Source organism: Podarcis filfolensis (assembly GCF_964270895.1).
Source record: "Podarcis filfolensis genome assembly, chromosome: 4".
Taxonomy (NCBI): Eukaryota; Metazoa; Chordata; class Lepidosauria; order Squamata; family Lacertidae; genus Podarcis; species Podarcis filfolensis.
Window position 1 is genome coordinate 40,398,564 of NC_139607.1, and position 21,693 is coordinate 40,420,256.

The 21,693-nt window shown below is 41.5% G+C and overlaps 1 protein-coding gene and 1 long non-coding RNA gene across 2 annotated transcripts in view; one reads left to right on the top strand and one right to left on the bottom strand.

Annotated features, from left to right (window-relative positions):
- Positions 1-3,800: 3,800 nt before the first annotated feature.
- Positions 3,801-21,693, bottom strand: part of SCML2 (Scm polycomb group protein like 2) — a 35,154-nt gene continuing 17,261 nt past the window's right edge. The window contains exons 8-15 of the mRNA XM_083612297.1: positions 21,128-21,384; positions 19,123-19,255; positions 16,486-16,689; positions 13,942-14,124; positions 11,128-11,241; positions 9,919-10,200; positions 8,845-9,008; positions 3,801-6,830 (exon numbers count right to left, since the gene is read on the bottom strand). Of these exons, the coding sequence (XP_083468423.1) occupies positions 6,705-6,830; positions 8,845-9,008; positions 9,919-10,200; positions 11,128-11,241; positions 13,942-14,124; positions 16,486-16,689; positions 19,123-19,255; positions 21,128-21,384 (1,463 nt within the window). The 3' untranslated portion in view covers positions 3,801-6,704. The remainder of the gene's footprint in view (positions 6,831-8,844; positions 9,009-9,918; positions 10,201-11,127; positions 11,242-13,941; positions 14,125-16,485; positions 16,690-19,122; positions 19,256-21,127; positions 21,385-21,693) is intronic.
- Positions 18,198-20,296, top strand: LOC310762046. Its single transcript, XR_014547827.1, has 2 exons — positions 18,198-18,431; positions 19,373-20,296. It is a non-coding gene; the product is annotated as an uncharacterized lncRNA (long non-coding RNA).

The window sequence follows — 21,693 nt, forward strand, 5'->3', positions numbered from 1 at the left end:
GGAATCCACTGACTAGAATTAGATGCAAATTAATGGCCTTGGGGTGGGGGTGGGGTGGGGATCTTCTATACACTTAGAAGTACGGAAGCTAACAATTTCCACTTTTCTCTGTTTCTTACCTCTCCAAACTTTAAGTTGGCTTTGCCACATTTCTACATCCGTTTGGTTGTTAAAAGTTCTCTTGAATTTTGCCGTCATTTTAGTGTGCATTTCTCCTAATGTACACATTTATGTGCAAGTCTGCCCAATGACAGACAATTTGTATTTCATTAACCATACAGGGATGAGGGTGGCACTATGGTCTAAACCACAGAGCCTAGGGCTTGCTGATCAGAAGGTCGGCGGTTCAAATCCCCACGACGGGGTGAGTTCCTGTTGCTTGGTCCCGACCTCCTGCCCACCTAGCAGTTCGAAAGCACATCAAAGTGCAAGTAGATAAATAGGTATCGCTCCGGCAGGAAGGTAAACGGCTTTTCCGTGTGCTGCTCTGGTTCGCCAGAAGCAGCTTAGTCATTCTGGTCACATGACCCGGAAGCTGTACGCTGGCTCCCTCGGCCAATAAAGCGAGATGAGCGTCGCAACCCCAGAGTCGGCCACGACTAGACCTAACGGTCAGGGGTCCCTTTACCTTTAACTATACAAAAGCTAGCTATACAAATATGGAAAAACATAAAATAAAAAGTCTCCTAGGTCTATGTGGGGACTAGACAGGGGGAGTGCAACTACATTGGTTATATCGGACCTTCCAAGCAGCTTCAGTGCCTTTATTCTTAAAGCTTGTGTTGTCTCTGAATAGGGATTTCAGGGATTGTGGTGCTTTGTGGTTTTTCCAGGATGACATGTTTCAGAAGGTGGTATTGCTCGGGGCTTATGATCGATGACTTGGTCACTGACTTAGTGTCTTGCAGGGTTCCATTTTATCCCCTAGTGCTTTTTAAAAATGTGTACTCCACATCACTGAGTAGAGATGCCTGGTGTTATGGAGTGGGTGGCTGTCAGGATGTGGATGATGCGAGGCTCTGTCTTCTCTTTTGTTATCTCATTCTGTGGAGGTTGTGGAAGCTCTGAATCTGTTTGCAGTCAGTGATGGACAGGATGACCACACCAGGGATAGAATTGTCAGCCTACTCCAAATTAGGTTGCCCTTAAAATTTCACGTTTGCAGACTGGTAGAGCTCTTAGGTTTCTTCTAGATGCTCACATGGTGATCATAGCTCAAGAGTGCTTTTGTTGTTTCAGCTGCTGTGTCCTTTTCTGGTGCAGTCAGACCACAATCAGACATGTTATTAGTTAAATCTTGATTGGACTGCTGTAATGCACACTTTGTAGGGCAGCTCTTGAAGACCACTTGGGAACTTTGGTTAGTGCTGAATCCTGCAGCAAGAATCATGACTGGGGCTTAGTCTTGGAATCATGTTACCAGATATATTGGTCATTCCACTATTTTTAGATGCAATTTGCAATGCTAGTTATTACTTCGAAAGCCTTAAACAGCTTGGGAGGACTGCCCACCTGCTCTGTGAATTTACTGTTTTTTAACAGAAGTATTGCTTGTGCCACTACATCCTGAGGCAGAGTTGGTGGCAACGCGGAAGACGACTTTCTCTGTGACAACACCACCTATGTGGAATTTACTGCACCGGCAGGTTGGATGAGGTAGAAAGGTCAGTGTTCTACTGCCATCTAAAGGTTTAACTGTTTCAGCAGAACTGGGTCTTCTGCTGGTGAGTTTGGGATTGTCATTTTGGCTCTTTGCTGTTGTGGCATTGTGTGTTGTTTTGCTCTTTTACTTGATAATAGGATTGGGGTTGTTTTTGTCAATTTGATTTGTCTCATTACCACAGTTAATGCTGCTACCTTTGTTTTTAACTACTGTCATTTTTAAGAGTGTCATCGGAGACTATAAATGCAGTCAGGATTGTATGAGCAACCGAAACAAGTTGCAATATTTGGGGATGGGTGAAGAGCCTTGCAATCATGTCGGCACTTCCTCTGTGGCACTGGGAAGGGATCCAGGGCTGCATCTCATGTGTTGTAACTGCTGGACTTGACTCTCATTTGCTTTGCTTCTACCCTCCTTTGGTGCACCTTCAATAATTTAGTTTCTTCACCATTCTGCTTTCTCTCTGGGGAGAGAGCGAGAGAGGTGGGCATGAACAGTGTCTCTTACAGGGATCCTAGAGAAAACATCCATGGATCTCGCTGGAGGGCATGTAAGTGCTTCCACAAGGTGGGCTGGTTAGTCAAGCCCCGAAACCAGTTCTCCAGGAAAGCCCAAAAACATTTAAATGCTTGTGTATGGAAATCTGAGGGGACACAGGTGGCACTGCGGTCTAAACCACTGAGCCTCTTGGGCTTGCCAATCAGATTGGCGGTTCAAATCCCTGAGATGGGGTGAGCTCCCGTTGCTCGGTCCCTGCTCTTGCCAACCTAGCAGTTCAAAAGCACGCCAGAAGAGCAAGTAGATAAATAGGTACTGCTCCAGTGGGAAGGTAAACGGCGTTTCTGTGCGCTGCTCTGGTTTCACCAGAAACAGCTTAGTCATGCTGGCCACATGACCGGGGAAAACTGTCTGTGGACAAACGTCGGCTCCCTCGGTCTGTAAAGTGAGATGAGTGCTGCAACCCCAGAGTCGTCTGCGACTGGACTTAACTGTCAGGAGTCCTTTACCTTTACATGGAAATCTGAACTTGGCATCTCCTTCCCTCTCCCCAGCAGTAAAAACAAAGTGTAGATGTGTGTGAATGGACTTTTTGGAATGCTAGATCACAGGTCACCAACCATTTTGAACCCATGAGCAGTAGTTCCAAGTATGAAACTGGGCATGTGTATTCAGGTGAGATTTTCTGAAAGGAGGAGACAAGTCAGTCACTGCGACATTTTAAAGAGGGGCAGAATACTTAATGTTTAGATCTCACTACAGCCATCCCATGTCTGGGCAGAGGAATCCCTTTGTTGAGGCCTGTTAAAAAACTCTGTGTAATAAATGCCTTGCTATACTTCTAAGGCTGGAGATGGGTAATAAAGCATCTTGAATACGAACCATGTTGCTAGATGCTGGCTGGAATGAACTTGAACATTATTTGTATAGGTCTACTTTCTATGGTGACAAATCACAGCAGATATTCCTTTAATTCAGTGCCTGACGGTCAAAAAGATTTTTACTGAATATGTTTTTTTAAGTGCCTTTCTTTCTTGAAATAAGAGACTGAAACTCCCACTTTCCCTTCTGTGCTTATAGCCACTCATCTTCTCTTGTGTTGAGTTCAAGTACTGGACCAATGCTCCCTCTGTATTTCTTTGCTCAAGGTCTACTTGGTGTAAAGCACTGACCAACAGAATACCTTACCTCATATTTTAGCTTGTTCTGATAAAAAACCACACACACAGTTATGCAAAAACGTATGTTTTTCTTAAAGCATGGTTTAAGGCAAGCCTTATCATCTCAACAGCTTCTTGTTAAGACCATTAGCAACCCCTCCAGAAAGTATTCAACTCTATATGTGTCACAAAGGACCTGTCCTTTACTGGTGGGATTTGGTGATAGAAGTCTGTATAATATCTTGACATCTAGTGCTGCGGCAAGATATAGAATTGGCGAGAGAGAAATTGTGTGTGTCTTGTTAAGTAGTTCAGGGCTCAATGCAAAGATGACATAGTCTGTTTGAAAGGCTCGCTCTAATTCAACTATTAGCTAATTGAAGCACTATTAGTAGTCTGGTACTGTGTGTAGAACTTTGTACAATTACACATTTACTTGCATAAATCAGGTACAGCTGATATCATAAAAAACTAACATATAAACACTGAACATGTTTTATTTTCTGCGTAGATGAAAACATCCAGTTGAAAATAATTAAAATATATATTCTGTTACAAACACTTGATAAGAGTTTGATATCATGCTATATATATAGTACAAGGTTAAGTTTCAGTATGGCATTCTTGTTTCGTGTACACAATGCAATGCACACCCTTTCCCCTATTCAATGGCAAAAACCCACACTCCCAAAATGCATGAAGGAGGCTAAAATATTTGTAGAAAACATTTTAAAACCAACTGTAGGTTATATAAAATGAGTTGAACTATAAGATACTTGTTCTTCCAGTTGACGGCTAAAAATAACCACATGCATGCAAGATTGGGGTTTTCTCCATATTCAAATCTATTTTTTAATATTCTCTATCATGGAGTGGAATAAGCCACAGTTATTAGAATACACATTGTATTTTACAGTGTCTCTCTTCCACATGCTAGTTTGTATTAACAGCATTCAGAATTGCCACATTAGAAGCAAAAAGTTTGTCCAAGTATCGCTGATTAAAAAGTGTGGATAAATTTGGTTGAGTATGCGTAAATTTCACTTAGCCAAAAACTGCAGAAAAAATGTGTGGGGGTCTCTCAGACTGCAGCCACCAACATAAATGCCAAGTATTTGCTATCACATTACCCATGTCATGCATCTATTTTTCATTAAGATTAATTTCATAAAATATATTGCAGCCCTTGCAGCTCGATTCCAAACATCTGCAAGAGCTGTGTGGCACAGTTCCAAAGCCGTTCTGGGCTGGTATAATCGTTTGTACACTTAATAGAAGGAACTATTTAGCAGACACAACAAATATTAACATCAGGCTGTTCATAAAATACAACACACCTCTGAAGTAAACTCATTTAAATCATATTGCAGTGATTTAAAGAAATACTTAATCCTGGAAATTGTTTTGAAACTTTGCGGTACTTTTTGCTAAACCTGAGTAATACTAGTATACCAGCAAACAAGGCATTTTCAAATGAGTAATGTGTAAAAATACTTTCTTTAACTAGACACATTTGATATAAAAAAGGCAATAAGAAATATAAAATCTACCTTCCTTTTTGGACTACATCTTCTCTATCATCACTTGTACTATTACATAGAGTACATTCCATTTCCTACACAGCAAATGTACACAATTGTCCCTGATATGATATTGGCAGTGACAGCAAAATGTTTTACTATCAGCACTTCTTGTAGCTTATAGAAACAGCACCAAAGTGTATAATACACACACACATCCATGTGCAGTTCAACTTCTTTGTTAAAATTGTCATTTCTTTCTACTTTAAAAGAAGCTGAGGGCAAGATAGAAAATCAGAACAAAAAAAAGTCACCACACTTTTTTTTCCAGAAATCTTCCCAGAACAAAATGGCTCAGCACGACATGATGAAAATCCAAAATATTGCATAGTACAGGGACATTCCCCTGCGTGAATCCACCTGTCCTTTGATTGTTTCTTATCCCTCCAGAAATGGAAAGCAAAGCAGACAGGTGTTAAGTCAATAACAGCAAGAAGACACATTCACTTTCATCCAGCAAGGGTGATCCACATGCAGCAAAAGGTGCTTTGTGGAGTTCAGACCCGTGCGTCTAGTACTAGAGCTGCGTGCAGAAATACTTGCTGGATTTCACAGAACCTAACAGACTTCAGTGCAGTCAGGCCTGAAAGCATGAAATCATCTGAGATTTGGAGTGATAGAGGAAATGGATATAGGCCCTTTTCTTCCCCTCCCCACCCTGTCCTCCAGCAAGAAGCCTGTAGTTGTATGAGTGTCAAGAAATGATCATAGTGCTCAGCAGAGTGTTCACAAAGCCTCATACTGCGCATAACAATCTGTAAACAGAGGCCAAAATGGATTGTGCATGGGTTTTTTTTGTTTTGTTTTTACTGGTAAAACTTTTATCTCTACAGTTTGTCATCTGTCACAGTGCAAAAGTACCTTTTAAAAGACTTTCCAAAAAAATGAACACTATGTACAGCACAGAGGCATGTATCGTACTCACACACAAATATACAAGCGCATGAACGTTTTATGTTCATGTTAAGCTCCACAGAGACGGAATGATTCAAAATGATAGGTGGCACAGGTTCCAGTGAGCGAGGAGGAAATTTGTTCACTCACCTAGAAAAGTTGGCTGTTCAAATCAGCCACGAGAACTTCCTTCTCAAAAAAGAAAAAGAAATACTGCCAGCTTAAATTGTCAACACTACAAAAATTCCCCTCATAATTTAAAACTCGTTACAAAAGCTTTCTTTTGTTTTTAAACACACAGCGCGCACACATACAGAACATTTCATATGGCTATTCCCTTTATGGAAACCTATGTAGCGTAACTGAATAGCGATCTCCTGGAGTATCAGGATGTTAACTAAGAAGTGAACTCATTGCAGACATACCTTTTCCCGTTTAGCATTATTAATTCAGTCACCTTTGCAAAACAAAGAATGTTAAGATCCTGATAGCATATTTTAATTCCTTTGGAAATTCAGCTGTTTTGGTTCTGAATGAAAATGCACCAGCTGAAGCCAAATGGTTGCGAATATATTTAGAACTTCCCATGTAAATACCCATGGCACTGCCTTTCCCTGCACCTTGAAAATTTTGTAAATACAAAAATGTAACTACTTTCTCTTGACAACAAATTTCATATTGTGGGGAAGAAACTTCTGGAAACCAGTGACAGTTTAGGACTGCACAGTGAATGGAACACTGGACACGATCTGCTGGAAACTTGTTTTGCTGAAGTGAATGGACCATCTCCCATCCATTTCTAAGATGCTCAGTCAGGCAAAGTTCCCGCAGTATTGTGCCTTCCCCCATCTTGATGAACCTGAGAGGTTGTCCAATAAACATGTGACATTATAGTTGTGCATCAGTTGCTTAGTATTTCCCTTGCTTAAGTCTCTCGATGTGGTAGCACAGCTTTAGTGCAGGCCCCAACTTCAGTCCCATGTATTTCATTATCATATCACTCCTCAGTAGCAAGAGAGCCTTTCCATCAATTTCCTGTGGAAAGAGCACACAATAAGGATTAACCACCTGGTAATATCTTGGTCTAGAATCCTTGAAAGAAAAAATAGTACTAGGCTTGCATGAAACAATGTGCATCTGCGTGTAATAAGCTCAACAAGATACAGTAGGTTGTAGAGTACAGCCTTGGGGAACATCATACAGAGAATGATAAATTATGACCTGGGGCAGTCTTTGCCAACCTTGTACCCTCCAGAACACCTGTGCTGGCAGGGACAGATGGGAGCTGTAATCCCAATCATCTGGAGGGCACAAGGTTGGTAAAGGCTGACCTAGGGTCTTCGTCACGATTGTGAATGGAAGGAGCCCTTCTATTTGTGAAGCCTAATTAGGTGGTCTAAACCACTGTGCCACTTGGGCTTGCCGATCAGAAGGTCAGTGGTTCGAATCCCCGCGACGGGGTGAGCTCCCGTTGCTCGGTCCCTGCTCCTGCCAACCTAGCAGTTCGAAAGCACACCAAAAAGTGCAAGTAGATAAATAGGTACAGCTCCGGCGGGAAGGTAAACGGCGTTTCTGTGCACTGCTCTGGTTTTGGTGTTCCGTTGCACCAGAAGCAGTTTATGTCTTGCTGGCCACATGACCCGGAAAAACTGTGAACAAATGCCGACTCCCTCGGCCTGTAAAGCGAGATGAGCACTGCAACCCCAGTCGTCTACGACTGGACTTAACTGTCAGGGGTCCTTTACCTTTAATTAGGATACCAGTCCTTTTTACAGCAAAGTATTTGTAGACATAGCTTTTTTTTAAAGCTAGTCTCAAGGATATTGCCAAAATACTTCCGAATGTAAGTGCACTATTTGTGTTAAATTATTTTATATAGCAGAAACCCTGCCAAGCAAAGAAAATTCTAAATTATTGGAAGGGTTCTGCAGGGAAGCTATTTATTTGTATGCTGCCTTTCCAGAGTTCATGCTCAAGGCAGTTTACAACATGAAAAAAAACCCTCAACCACAACTTAACAAAAGTAGTCAAAAATAATAAATAAAACATTAAAATATACAAAACCAAACTGAACCATTTCCAAATAAATCACAACATGATCTAAAATACAAAAAACCAGCATCAACAACCCCAAGGCCCAAGAGTCTGTTCAGCAGCCTCATCTTTTCGTAGTGGGAGTCAGTCAGCTATAGCCTCAAACTGGGAACCAATTTCAATTTGAGCTGGGAGTTGATTTTAGTCCTTTAAATGTTTCCTACCAAAAATGCCTGGTTGGATGGTGTATGCTTTTAACAATCAAGCAGTATATAAATTTTATGAAATAAAAGTTTTGCTGGGATTTTTTTTAACCAAAAGACTGGAAAGTTTTTGCCTGCCAAAATAAAAACAAAATGCAGAGATTATGTAGTCTCCAGTGGGCTGCCAGAGAATTACACAATAACAGGTCAAGCTTCACAGGCTAATAGAGGCGGCTTCTACTTTGAGAAATAATGAGCATTTGTAGTGAAGAACCCAACAGAGAATGTGAGTCATCACAATGGATGGCTTCAAGTGAGCTTGCTATACGTTTTTTTTGTTTGTTTTTAAAGCAAAATGGTTTGTGTCCCTGGGAAAAAACCCACAATCTCTCAAAGGTTGTGCCCAAGTTTTTTTACTCTCATGTAGTACAATAGACTGGGACGCGGGTGGCACTGTGGGTTAAACCACAGAGCCTAAGACTTGCCGATCAGAAGGTTGGCGGTTCGAATCCTCGCGACGGGGTGAGCTCCCGTTGCTCAGTCCCTGCTCCTGCCAACCTAGCAGTTCGAAAGCACGTCAAAGTGCAAGTAGATAAATAGGTACCACTCCAGCGGGAAGGTAAACGGCATTTCCGTGCGCTGCTCTGGTTCGCCAGAAGCGGCTTAGTCATGCTGGCTGTACGCCGGCTCCCTGGGCCAGTAAAGCGAGATGAGTGCCGCAACCCCAGAGTCGGCCACGACTGGACCTAATAGTCAGGGGTCCTTTAGTACAATAGACTAAATGTTGTAATATAAGCAAACAGCCTCCTTACGTGTCTTCTGAAGAGTTCTGCGTGAGGCGCTAATGCCTGAGGATCAGCTTCTTTCACGAATCGCATGACTTCATCTATCGACCACATAGAAGGATCCTTACTGGGTACACGGGAGGGTTCTCGTTTTAGCGTGCTGAGGTCGGGTCCTGTTGTGGAGCTTGCAGCTTAAATATAAAAAATCAAGAAACTGAGGAAGGTGGAAATGCCGTTTGTATAACCAGCTCATTTTGGACACACAACATCAAGTTCTTGGGCTACCATTTATAAATAAGAGGGGGCAGATTTCCACATGGTGATCCTTCCCTGCCATTCCTTGTGAGTGCCTCTCCATATAAGAAGGATTATATTTAATAACAATCTGTAAACACTTAGTGCTTTTTATTATTATTCATGCTGTGGTTAAATATACATCTGACTGCATTACTGGTTAATTAAGAAGGGTGGTAGGAGGGAAAATACCATATGGTGACTTTTTATATCTATAAAAGATCACGTATGTTTCTCTTAAGGCTCCACTACACTTGATGTTCTGCCTACAGAAAAGAGTGAACTGGTATTTGTGAAATGCAACAATTAGCTCATCTGGCCAGACTTTCATAGGTTAGGAAGGCCTGAATAATACAGATTACACCACACTATATTTAAGGTACAGCAGGTTCAAAAATAGAATTGACAACTGAGAATTAACTACCTACCAACTTCTGAGATATCAAGGAGAGTTGAGGAAATACCTAAACCACTGTTAAGGAAGACAGGAATCTTCAAGCATGATTTTTTCCCTACATTTCAGAAATGGCTCTTCAGTGACCTACAACCAGCCAATCCCTTATAAACTCATTACAACATGAGGAATCTCTACAGAGCAAGATTGGGTGGCTAACTTGATTTCTGGCATGTCTGATAACTTTGCAAGTTTTGACTTCTTTTTCAAATCCTTGCATATCAAAGCACGTTCAGAACCTGCTTTATAAACTAGTTTTTGTTCAACAAGGCAAAAAAAAGCAATAATATATGAGTTTATATATTGTTAAGAAGACAAAACAGAGCATGGACTTTTAAAGAACTAGATTGTACCTTCAATCCTCCTCTGCAGCCGATTCCTGTTGACTTCATAGTAACTGCTGTTCCCAGCAGAACTTGACGACAGTCTCCGTAGAATTGGTGCTGTGTTTGAGGTAGCAGTCACTGGCGGAAGAGAATTCCTGTAATAGGCTGCACTCCCTGAGGTTCGATATTCAGTGGAATTCCGGCAGTTAGGGCTTGCGGGATTGACTAAATTAAGTGCAGAATCCATTGAGTCCTCTGAAAATCTGTGTTCTTTGGAAGTGCCATTTTCTTCACTTGGCAAGGTTTCCGCTGTATAAAGTAATTTAACATAAATAATGCATTTACATTAGGAAGTATTATGACAATATCCTTGAGAATAGGGTAGGTTTTTTTTGGGGGGGGAGAGCTATGTCTACAAATACTTTGCTGTAAAAAGGGCTGGTATTCTAATTAGGCATCTATGAATGGAAGGGCTTCCTCCATTCAAAGACAAGAACAAGACAGCATTTTCCCCATCTGCACTGGACAGCCTGATGCTGTTTATTGCCAGTGCACCATCGCTCCCCAGATTATAGTGGAAAAGACACAGAAGTAAGAGGGACTGTGCCTATATGGTAACTAGATTCCCCATAAAAAATACACAAACAAGGGCGATTTCAGAGAAAAGGACTCCTGTAGAAGTGGCAGTAATCCCAGATGTGTATGGATTTGGGGTGTAATTTACGAATTGGTGAAGTAAGGAAACTATGCCTATACATATTCATTTCTCCAGTTTTCATTAGAATCAACGTGCAGCTTGTTTTGCCTGTCCTAGTACTGAACAATATATGTAGATGTAAACCCACTGAAATCAGTGAGCTACACCGTATAGTGCAGTCCTGAGGAAGTAGCCTAGTGTGTTATTTGTGTGTTGAATATTTCCCCCTATCCTTCCAAGGTGGGTGTGCCTGCCACAGAATCCAGTACATGCCTGGACTGCATGAGAAAACAAGGAGTCCTTTCTGAATCAGGCCCGTCACCCATCTAGTCCAGCATGCTGTGGTCATAGTGACCAGATGCCCATGGGAGGCTTGCAAGGAGGACCCAAGCGCAACAGCCTCTGACAACGGAGGTGAAACATAGCCATCATGGCTAGTAGCTACTTATCCTCCTATTCATGTGGGTTTTGGTGTGCTCTTGGGCTAGACTGTCTAGAAATGCAGTGCTTCGTTTGTAAAGAAATATAACAAGAGTTACCTTCTGAGGGATGAGCTTCAGTCCTTGGTAGTTTAGGAGACAGGGGGGCAGTATAGGACGGCGAATCCTGAGAATATCGCTTTGTACTTCTGTTGTCAGAGATTTCCTCTTTTGCTGGGAGAGGAAAAAAAGGATTCACTTTAAAAAACAACAACCACCTAAGTTGCCTTATGTAGTTCCTACATTTCCTTTGAGGAAATGCTTTGGGCTGGTTCCTGTAGAAAAAACACCTATGGGAACCCTTGTGGGTTTTTCTACATGGCATGGATCTGTGAATATCTTGCTCATAAACCTTTCTATGCAAAAATGTATGCCGATCTTCCATTCTGGTGTAACCACTTCCCTGTATGTGCTCCTCTGCAGAAATCGTTCCAAAGCGCTGTCTTTGGAGAAAACAGTTACGATGATACCATTTGGTATTCATGAAGGGCTCTTTTCCCATGCATGTGCTGATAACGTTAGGTGTAAAGTTTATCTCCCCCCCAGTAGCTGAAGGCAGAAACCCCTGTTCAGTTTTGTAGAAGCTTTTGGTGTTCTCAGATCAGTTCTCTAACGGAAAGCCATTAGAAAGACCAGGCTCTAGGAAGTTGATAGGGCGCTTCCAGAGCTGGCACCCAAGATGGTAACTGTCCAGAGAGGGTCCCCAAGAGGAGCTTCTTTCTGAAGATTTTACTCCTGAAGCTACCAGGGAAGATGCAGATGAACTGACCTGCGCAGATGCACCTGATCTCTGAAATGGGTCCACTGAAGAGGTCAGGTGTGATGCCATGCCTAAGGGGTGACTTAGTTCATCAAGACCATAAGCCCCAAAATGTTTGCTAGGATTTTGGTGTAAGGAGGCAAAACCAAAATGGAGAACAATTTGACCATGACAGAGGGATGCCTATGGAAAGACTTCTTGTGAAGAGAGGAAGGAAGGTGAAATATAGAGCAGAAACCAAAGGGTCCCCTCTCTTTTTAAGTTCAGAGGTATAGGAAAAAGCTGGGGCAAATGGAGAGCAGAAAAAAGTTAGCAATGAGCTGACCAAGGGGCAGGAAAAGAGTGAAGGATAAGACACAACTAAGGTAAACATATTTTTTAAAAAACACTACTGGAGGAAAAGACTAGAGGTACTAAACAAACATACAAACCATAAAAACAAAAGCAAAACTATATACAGTAATATGCCAGAAGCAAAGATCATGGAGAGAGCATGCATGCCATGAACACACTTGGTAAAGTTACAGATAGGTAGCCGTGTTGGTCTGCCATAGTCAAAACAAAAAAATATTTTTTTCCTAGTTGGTCTTTAAGGTGCTACTGGAAGGAAAAAAATACACTTGGTAAAGGCAGAATACGGCTGATCTGAGAACATAAGAAGCTTCTAAAAATATGAACAGTGATTTCTGCCTTCAGTCATTAGGGGGAGCTGAACTCCCCACCTGATGTCACCCGTAAGCAGGAAAAAAAAGGTGTATTCTACACTGAAAAAGGAAACACAGTATATCACAGAGGAGCTGCAGTCAATTTGCTCATTGCAGCATGCAGCAATTGACATAATAAGCAATGATTAAAATGTGCATACTTAACCATCTGTGCATCTTTTTTTTAATGGCCATGGCAGATGCCAAACTACAGTTTCTCAAAAATATTGAAAGCACAGCCTTCAACTATTTCAGCTCCTGAAAATTGTGGGTACAGAAATAATAAGGTTGGAAGGGTATCATGTGACAAAGAGAGTGAGCCAGGAAATCTGACCACTTCCCACCTCTCCCCAGTCATGCGCATCCTCAGTGACCTTAGGCTTCCAGCCACATTTCTCTCAGCCTCTTGTTTCATATACATAATTCATACAGGGATAACGGACCTTTCATAGGACAGTTGATGAGTTACTGCAATAACACATTTGGCATGCATGGTGGAAATGCTGCTTGAGCATTTTTTTAGGAAGTAACTCAGCTTTTTTAATCACTGTTGTCTAACAGAAAACCTTCTGAAAAGGCAGTTTTAGAAAATTAAGTAATAATGTAATGCCTAGACAACTATGAAACTGGGTAGATTCAAATTCGCAATTAACATCTGCACGTGGCTATCTGAGGAAAAAATATATATAATCTCATGTTCACACAGCAATCCTATGTATGGCTATCTAAAAATTAAGTTCTACTGAGTTCAATGGGACTTACTCCCAGGTAAGTATACAATATATATGGATTGCAACCACAGTCAATTTCTAATAAGTGCAATAAATAAATAATATTCCTTTATAAATCTGATGGGGGGGGGGGAGAGACAAAAACCAAAATTATTTAATCCACACCAAAAATCCAGCAGCATAAATATGAGGCTTGATGGTGAGGAGTGTCAAATTTTCAAATTGCTTATCAAAATCGGTTTGCTTTCTTTCTGCAACAGCCAATGAGCAGGATGATGCCTGAGCAGCAACTGGTGTGGAATTAGCCCTACAAAAGGCACAAGGGAATATTCTGCTTTTCTTTATAAGTGTCTATTGCTGTATATGTTAAAATCTAGGAACAAGCTAAGACACTAAAACCTATTTTTAAAATCAAGACTCATAAATTCCTATGCCACGCTACACCAGAGAGGTTTCCTTTTAAGACTTAAGGTTGCAAAATCCATTGAATTTATCAGTGCTTGCTTATGATTGTGCACACATGGTATCAGGCAGCAAAGAAAAACAACAACACATCTTAAGCACAAGACTTAAAATGGCTGTTTACACTGATATTCACAAATATAAATCCAACTGTGTGTTGTTGCTTTAAATACACTTCTAAAAATGCAAGGTGGGTTAGGGTGGTGGAGGGCATTACCTGGTTTGTTTCTATCATATTCAGTGGGGCTGTATGCACTTCCCATGTAAGGGCTGAAGGGCTGGCTGCTGAAAAGGTTATCGCACTGCAGGCTGTGGCAGAGCTTCTCCAAGAAGCGCAGGACAAACGAGGCACTGTTTACAGAAGGAAGACTGATGGCGTGCTTCTCCCCATCAAAGGAAGCTATAGGGTAAAAAGAAGACCTCAAATCACGGCGGGATTGATTGAAACACCAGTACCTACAGCAGAAGACCCCCGGTTTGACAGAAACAAAGGGTGTAAAAGGCAGAACATTTTGCCGTGCTTCTTGTGTTGTCTTTGCCAATTTCAATACCAAAGCTTGAACGTTTGTCCCTTGGCTAATCCGGCTAAGCTATCCTTTAAATAAAGGCAGCACCGTAGGCTGATGCAAGTTTTGTTATATGGCTGTAAATTTCTCATCAAAGGCCAGTGTGGTGTAGTGGTTAAGAGTGGTAGTCTCGTAATCTGGGGAACCGGGTTCGCGTCTCCGCTTCTCCACATGCAGCTGCTGGGTGACCTTGGGCCAGTCACACTTCTTTGAAGTCTCTCAGTCCCACTCACCTCACAGAGTGTTTGTTGTGGGGGAGGAAGGGAAAGGAGATTGTTAGCCACTTTGAGACTCCTTAAAGGGAGTGAAAGGCGGGATATCAAATCCAAACTCTTCTTCTTCTTCTTCCCCCCATATCACATTGAACCATAGCAAAACAAATCAAGGTTTTCATGTGAATGAAAGGTTGCTCAAAAGTTCCCAAAACAATTCTTCCCTGCTACGCCACCGATGAAAAGAATTTAATCTAGCTTGAGTCATGAGAACTTAGGCTTGTGGTTTTCTCTTGGCTTACTGCCTGTGGTTTGTTTGGAGGAAACAAACGGTGAACCAACACAACTAGCCAGACACCGGCTTTGCTTAAGTCTGTGGCTCAGCAGCAGCAGCATGGGAACTTTTGAGCAGCATGCATCATCACGCTGTACCTGCACATGGTTTAATACGACACGTGAACTGGGCTGGTGTCTCGGATGCAGGTAGCTTGTAAGGGAAAGATTTTGGTCCTCCTTGACCCCTTCTCAAAACGAGCGGGACTTGGGCTACCTGGAATCAGCAGAGTAGCAACTGTTCTGCTGACTGCTGGTACTTTCCCTGTTTTGTATTTTGCTTAAATCAAGGACAACAGCAAAAGCTGCAAAGCTGAAACTTCTGCTTTGTTTTATGTTTGGAAATAGCTGGACAGCTGTGTTCTTAACCTAGAGAGACCCCACAATGATAAAATTTGAGGCTGCTGTACTGCTACAACTCCCAGCCCACCTGACCTGAAAGTAAGCCCCAAATAATTCAATAGGAATTATCTTTGAGTAAAAATGCCTGTGATTGCCCTGGCAAATGGCATTCCTTGCATTTTATAAGACACTTTAAAAGCTACTTTATATATGTTGCTTTATATTCATAAATACCAAGGGCTCGTTAATTTATACCAACAGCTGAAGTCTTCTGTAACTTCTTGCATCCCATAAAGCTATAAACATCCTGTGTACAATAATGGGGTTTTACAAATGAAGCTGATATCTAACTGTTAAATCTATGCCAGTAGACTGACATTTCCTTTTGCGTACAGAAGATGTGAACAAAGATTAGTGACCATTCACAGTATGCACATCACAAGTTATACTGCGGGAAATGAAGGTTTAGGCATACCATAGTTCATTATCCTCATCTGGCATTAATACAGGGAGAATAAAGTAAGGCAAACACTTTTTTATGCCATATGAATTAAGGTTAACTTGTGTCCTGAAGATTGCTTCTGCCAGGAGAAAAGTAACAAGCAGCAGCCTCTAATTTAGAACTGGAGAAATATTTAAACAACACATCTGCTCTCAGGACAGTGAGGGAATAGAGATGATACAAGGGCTTGGTGTGCTATCCCTTCCACACTTCTAAAATATAATTATAGGGAAAGAATAGCATCAACAGCATCTCAGTTAAAAATCCATTTAGTGGGAACCCTAAAGTGAGTAGCTCGGAACACTTCATGTAAAAAAGAAAAAAGGACAAGATGTTTTACTCTTTGCTCCTTTACTAGAAAACAACAGCATAAACATGGTTTGAATTATTATTATTTTTTTAAGTTAGATAATGTAAGCATAAAGAAACCTAGTCCTACCTTATTTACCGCTGGATCAAATAAATAAAATGAAGTGTGTCATTTACACAATTGTGCCACACTAATCTTTGGTCTTGATTTTGCACCAAAACTAAAACTGAATCACATTTTACTAATAGGTTAAGAAAACCTGCTATAATTGCTCATCCATTTGCTGGATTCTACCCAAGTATGCTTTGCCATTATCAAACATGTTTCACAGCTTCCTGGTTTGTTTTATTAGTTCTGCTGCTGTTTTTATTATACTGCTTTATTACGTTCCGTTTTTATTGACATTTGATTGTATTTAACGGTTAGCTTCTTTGAGACTCTGCAAAAAGAAGGGATATAAATCTATTTATATATAAAAATAAAACCAATAAAATACCAGTGATGATCTCTCCCACGTGGTGCCCCGACTTCAGGAATCCAAAGACTGTTTTTGATTGATAGGCACAGTCCACACAGGCTTGCACAGCCTGCTGAAGCACTACATTCACAGGACCCGGTCCAAAGTGATCAGGAAGCTGCTGAACCTTCTTTTTGTCCAGATGAGGCCCAGAGTTTCCGTGTTTGTTAACATAGACACAAACTAAGAGAAAAAAGGAGGAATGTCAATATTTTTTTTTAAAAACAAGAATTTGCAAACAATGCATTCCAGACCAAATAATATTTCATAAAGGTTTCATTGAGAATGGACTGGATGAACATCTTCTATACATTTTATCTATTTCAAAAGCTTGCAAATAGCTAAACGGTAATTAGGTGATGAACAGAGGAGCTGATGCTCTGCATGTAAAAACAAGGTAAAGGATCCCTAGACAGTTAGGTCCAGTCAAAGGCGACTATGGGGTTGTGGCACTCATCTCACTTTCAGGCCGAGGGAGCTGGTGTTTGTCCACAGACAGCTTTCTGGGTCATGTGGCCAGCATGACTAAACCGCTTCTGGTGCAACAAGACACTGACGGAAACCAGAGTGCACTGACGGAAACCAGAGTGCACGGAAATGGTTTACCTTCCCGCCGCAGCGGTACCTATTGATCTACTTGCACTGGTGTGCTTTTGAATGCTAGGTTGGCAGGAGCTGGAAGAGAGCAACGAGAGCTCACCCCGTTGCGGGGATTCGAAGCACCGACCTTCTGATCGGCAAGCCCAAGAGGCTCAGTGGTTTAGACCACAGCGCCACCCACGTCCTTTATGTAAAATCTACCCACACTAAACAAACTACTTCCATATGCTTTATTTAACCTCCAACTCCAACAGGTGGTGGTGAAACCACAAATGTCCACACACTTGCCACATCTAGACAAGCCTAACTGCCAAATTATATACCCACATTCCTTGCTTTTTCCTGTTATCCTCCAGAACTATAGAGCTAACAAATATGCCTTTAGGAGCAAATGCTGCTCCTTCCCTTCTATATTTTGTCTGCCCTTGTAATAACCCCAGATCAAGGTACTCTTCCCATATTTGGATAGGGGACGTTGGCTACAAGTGTCTTGGTAAAGTCACACTGAATATGTGGCAGGAAATTAATGTGTTCATGGTGTGAAAATCTTCAACATATGCATTTGAAAATATAGTTCGTTGATGTTGATGAGAGGTAACTGACGCATGCCCATGATACATGGAATGAGAGAAAAGCAGAAACAGAAACAGAAGATAAGAGGAATACAGTGGTACCTTGGTTTATGAACTTAATCCGTTCCGGAAGTCTGTTCTTAAACCAAGGTGTGCTTTCCCATAGCAGCGGGGGACTCGATTTGCAAATGGAACACAATCAACAGGAAGTGGAACATGTTCTGCTTCCAAGGCAAAGTTCACAAACCAAAACACCTACTTCCGGGTTTGCAGTGTTCTTAATCCAAGTTGTTCATAAACTAAGCTGTTCTTAAACCAAGGTACCACTGTAGTAAAAATGAGGGGTAGGGTATAGGCAGCAGGAAAACAGAAGGTCAGAATTAAGGCAAGGAAAAATAAGATCAGAAGGCAGGGGGCAGGGAAAAGGCAAGATAACAGAACATGGTGAATGAGAAATAAAAGGAGGAAAGAGGAATTTCAAAGCAAAACAAGAAAGGTAGTAAGAAAAGTTCAGCAGAAAAGCTGAATGGTTGTTAGATGGGTAAACGGTCAAAAACGCTAGAACAGGGAGAGAATGAATAGGACCAAGCCACAGAGACACTCCGAATACTGCTTTGGGGAAATAATCTGCTCTTATATCTGACAGAGCCAGATAGTTCTTCGGCCTGTGCAGGGAAGTAACAAGCAAACTGTTCAGCCAAGCAACAAGACACAAGAAGATACCCGAGACCAATGGAGGTCTATTTTGTGCAGGTAGAGCGCTGCTAACTCTGAAGGCAGTGAAAAAAATGTCTAGCAAGAAATGAAAGCCAAGTGAGAGATTTGGGAGCAGGGTGCTAGCAGTAGCACGCACCATAGCTTCATTTTCCAATCACTACTACTACTTCCTATTATTTTTATTTTATTTTCCATTACTACTGTGTACATGCTAACTAGAAGTAAAACTATGCAGCCAGTTACCTGCATTTCTAGTTTAGTGGACTTTCATGCAGCCATAAAAGATGCTACTTAAAAAAGAAAAGTTATTGGGATCACACTCTGCTTTCTTCTGAGAGGTGATAGAGGTAACATATATCCGAAGAGTTTCAAACCTGTACACAAAATGAGGAGTCGGATCCAGTGTTAAAGGCTGTTGTTCACTTTCAAGCGAACAGAGGCAGCAGCCTTACACTGAGTCAGACGTAGGCCTATCCAGCTCAGTAATGTCTGCAACAATCTGACAGTGGCTCTCCATGGCTTCAAACAGGGCATTCCCTGCCATACCTAGGGATGTTGACGACTGACCCAGGGACCACCTGCGTGCAAGCAGATGCTCTACCACTTAGCTACAGACCAGTATCTGAATCCATTTACTTTTACCAGTGCTTTCATGACACTCTGGAACCAACCAGCAGTACCCCAGAAGATTTATATAGACAGACATGCAAGCTATAGATCATTTTACCTGTTGAAATGACAGCCGCTGTTACGCCAGTGATACTAGGTCCATCTTTGTGTATCTGAGGTGCGCTGTTGTCCACTTTTGCAGAGATAAGGGGAGGAGGAAATACTGGAGATTGCACTGGTAAGATTTTTTTCTGTAAAAAGAATATATTTATCATAAATTTTAAAAAATATAACTGTTTCTTTCCTATCAGAAGACAGACAGCCTTCAGATCACCATTTGCTGAAGCTCTTAGTTCTCTTAACTGTAGAATGCTGCCAGAAGTGTATAAAGACTAGATCTTTGCAACTCCCAGTCCCAACCCATTTTTCAAGGGTTCTCCAGAAGGGTCAGCATCAGAATTTCATCACAGGCTAGGGAACCACATGAGATAATCTGTTAAGACTGGCCAGCACACAAAAAGCCAGCTGAAGATTACTTCACACATCGCTACCATATTAAGTACAGTGGTAGGTTCAGGTAGCTTCAGGCATTGTAAGCCACATCAGTTGTGTCCCACTTGCATGTCTAGTTCCCATGGATAATAAAGTTGCTGATACTTTAATTGATAGTGATGGCAGATGCTGATATTCTTCTTTGCCACTGTCCTTGCAACCACTGGCAAAAATGCATGCTTTAATTAGTGATCTTTGCCAGTAAAGTTAGCCAGCACCGAAGCAGCTCTTTTTAAAGCAGAGAGTCAACAAGAAATTAAATAAAGGAATATTTCTTTTGACAACCACATTAGATTAACACTGAATGGGTAGCAATGGGTAGCTGAGGACAAATAAAGTGGTTCATAAATTAACAAAATAATATCTCTTTCACATAAGTATCAAGGTGATTTAATGTCAAACAATTTAAAAAGCAAAAATAGGTCAAAAACAACAACTAAGGATTGATTTTAATACTTGAAGCTCCAAGGCCTAAAATGTTCACCAATAACATGTACAAAAGGGCAGGCCCAGCTCAAAAGAAGAGGCCTACTAGGTAGGTAAGGGATAAAGTGGTCTCTAAAGTAATATGTTTCCAAGTGCACTCTCCCTGTATCAGCAAATGTAGCAATCTAAATATATATATATATTTATCTTTGTCTCCAATACATTCAATAAAATATATTGTTTGCACCTTTTATTATTGTTCTTTCTATACTGCCCTTCATCTGAGGATCACAGGGTGGTTTACAATATAAAAATACATAACATAGTAACAAACAAAAACAATGCCCCGCCCCTGTTTAAAAGGCCATAGATTTTTTTTTATTGGTCACAGGCCTAGAAGAAGGGGAATGTTTTTGCCTGTCGCCTATAGATATGCAACGAAAGTGCCAGGCGAGTTTCCCTGGAGAGAGCATTCCACAAGTGGGGAGCCACCACAGAAAAAAAGCTTCTTCTTGTGTTCCCACCCTTCAGACCTCTCACGAAGGGGGCACAAAAAGAAAGGCCTCAGATAATGATTACATGATATGGGGCGGTTTATATGGGAAGAAATAGTCCTTGAGGTATCCGTGGTCCAGAGCCATGTAAGGCTTTATACATCAAAACCAGCACTTTGAGCTGAGCTTGGGACCTAATTGGCAGCCAGGGCAGTCAGGACAGGATTGGCATTGTATGCTCAAAGCGTCTTGCCCTGGTGAGCAACCTGGCCGCTGAAGTCAGCACCAGCTGAAGTTTCACTGCAGTAATCTAAGAGTTTACCAGAACACTGATGACAGAAGTTAGGCTGTTCCTTGGGCCACTAGCCAAAGCTGATGGAAGGCACTCTGCAACACCTCTGCTTCAAGTGACCGCAATGGATCCAGAATTACCCCCAAGCTGATTACCTGCTGTAACCTGATCAGGGAACTTGTGCTCCTTCAAAGGGAGTGTAACCTTGAAAAGGATGCTGTATTCAGACACACCTAGTAAACTGCTTGCACAACAGGACATTTCAAAAAGAAACTCGGTGGGGAAATCAGTACAAAATAAGCTGGGGAAACATAAAAAGCATCTACTGTAACTGTGATGGTAAACAGATATGCTCTCACCTTTCTTCCTGGTTTCAAGCCTTTTTTCCTTTTTTTCAGATTCTCTTTTTGAGATGTGTTTTTCGCTACAGGGGTGTTTTTGGGAGATCTGCCTTTCCTAGGGACTGCAGGTGGAGCCACTGGTTTCCCCCGGCTAGGCTTCCTTCCCCTTGATGTAGAAGGAGGAACAGGAGCAGATTTCTGAGGAGACTGCATTGAGCGCCGGGTCACTTTGGAAGGGGATGTTTGGGGTTTCGAATTATTCTTTGTACCCGAAACTGTGAAGGAAGTCAAATATACATTTATCAGAATGCATACACTTCAGGAAGCGGTATTCTTAGAAAAGTTCAATTACACTTCGAAGTATGTTGACGACGAGATATTTTCAAGCGATTTGAACTGAAACAAGGACTACTAACTTTTAAATCAGATAGCGAAGTGGTGTTTCTGACAGCAAGCTTGATGTGCAGAAATATGCAAGTGGGTAATGTTAATCTTTATGAAACTGCTGCTAGAGGCACAAAATTGGGCCATGTGATTTCTTTTCTAGCAACACCAGTTAGGACATAACGAGATAACAGAAGAGC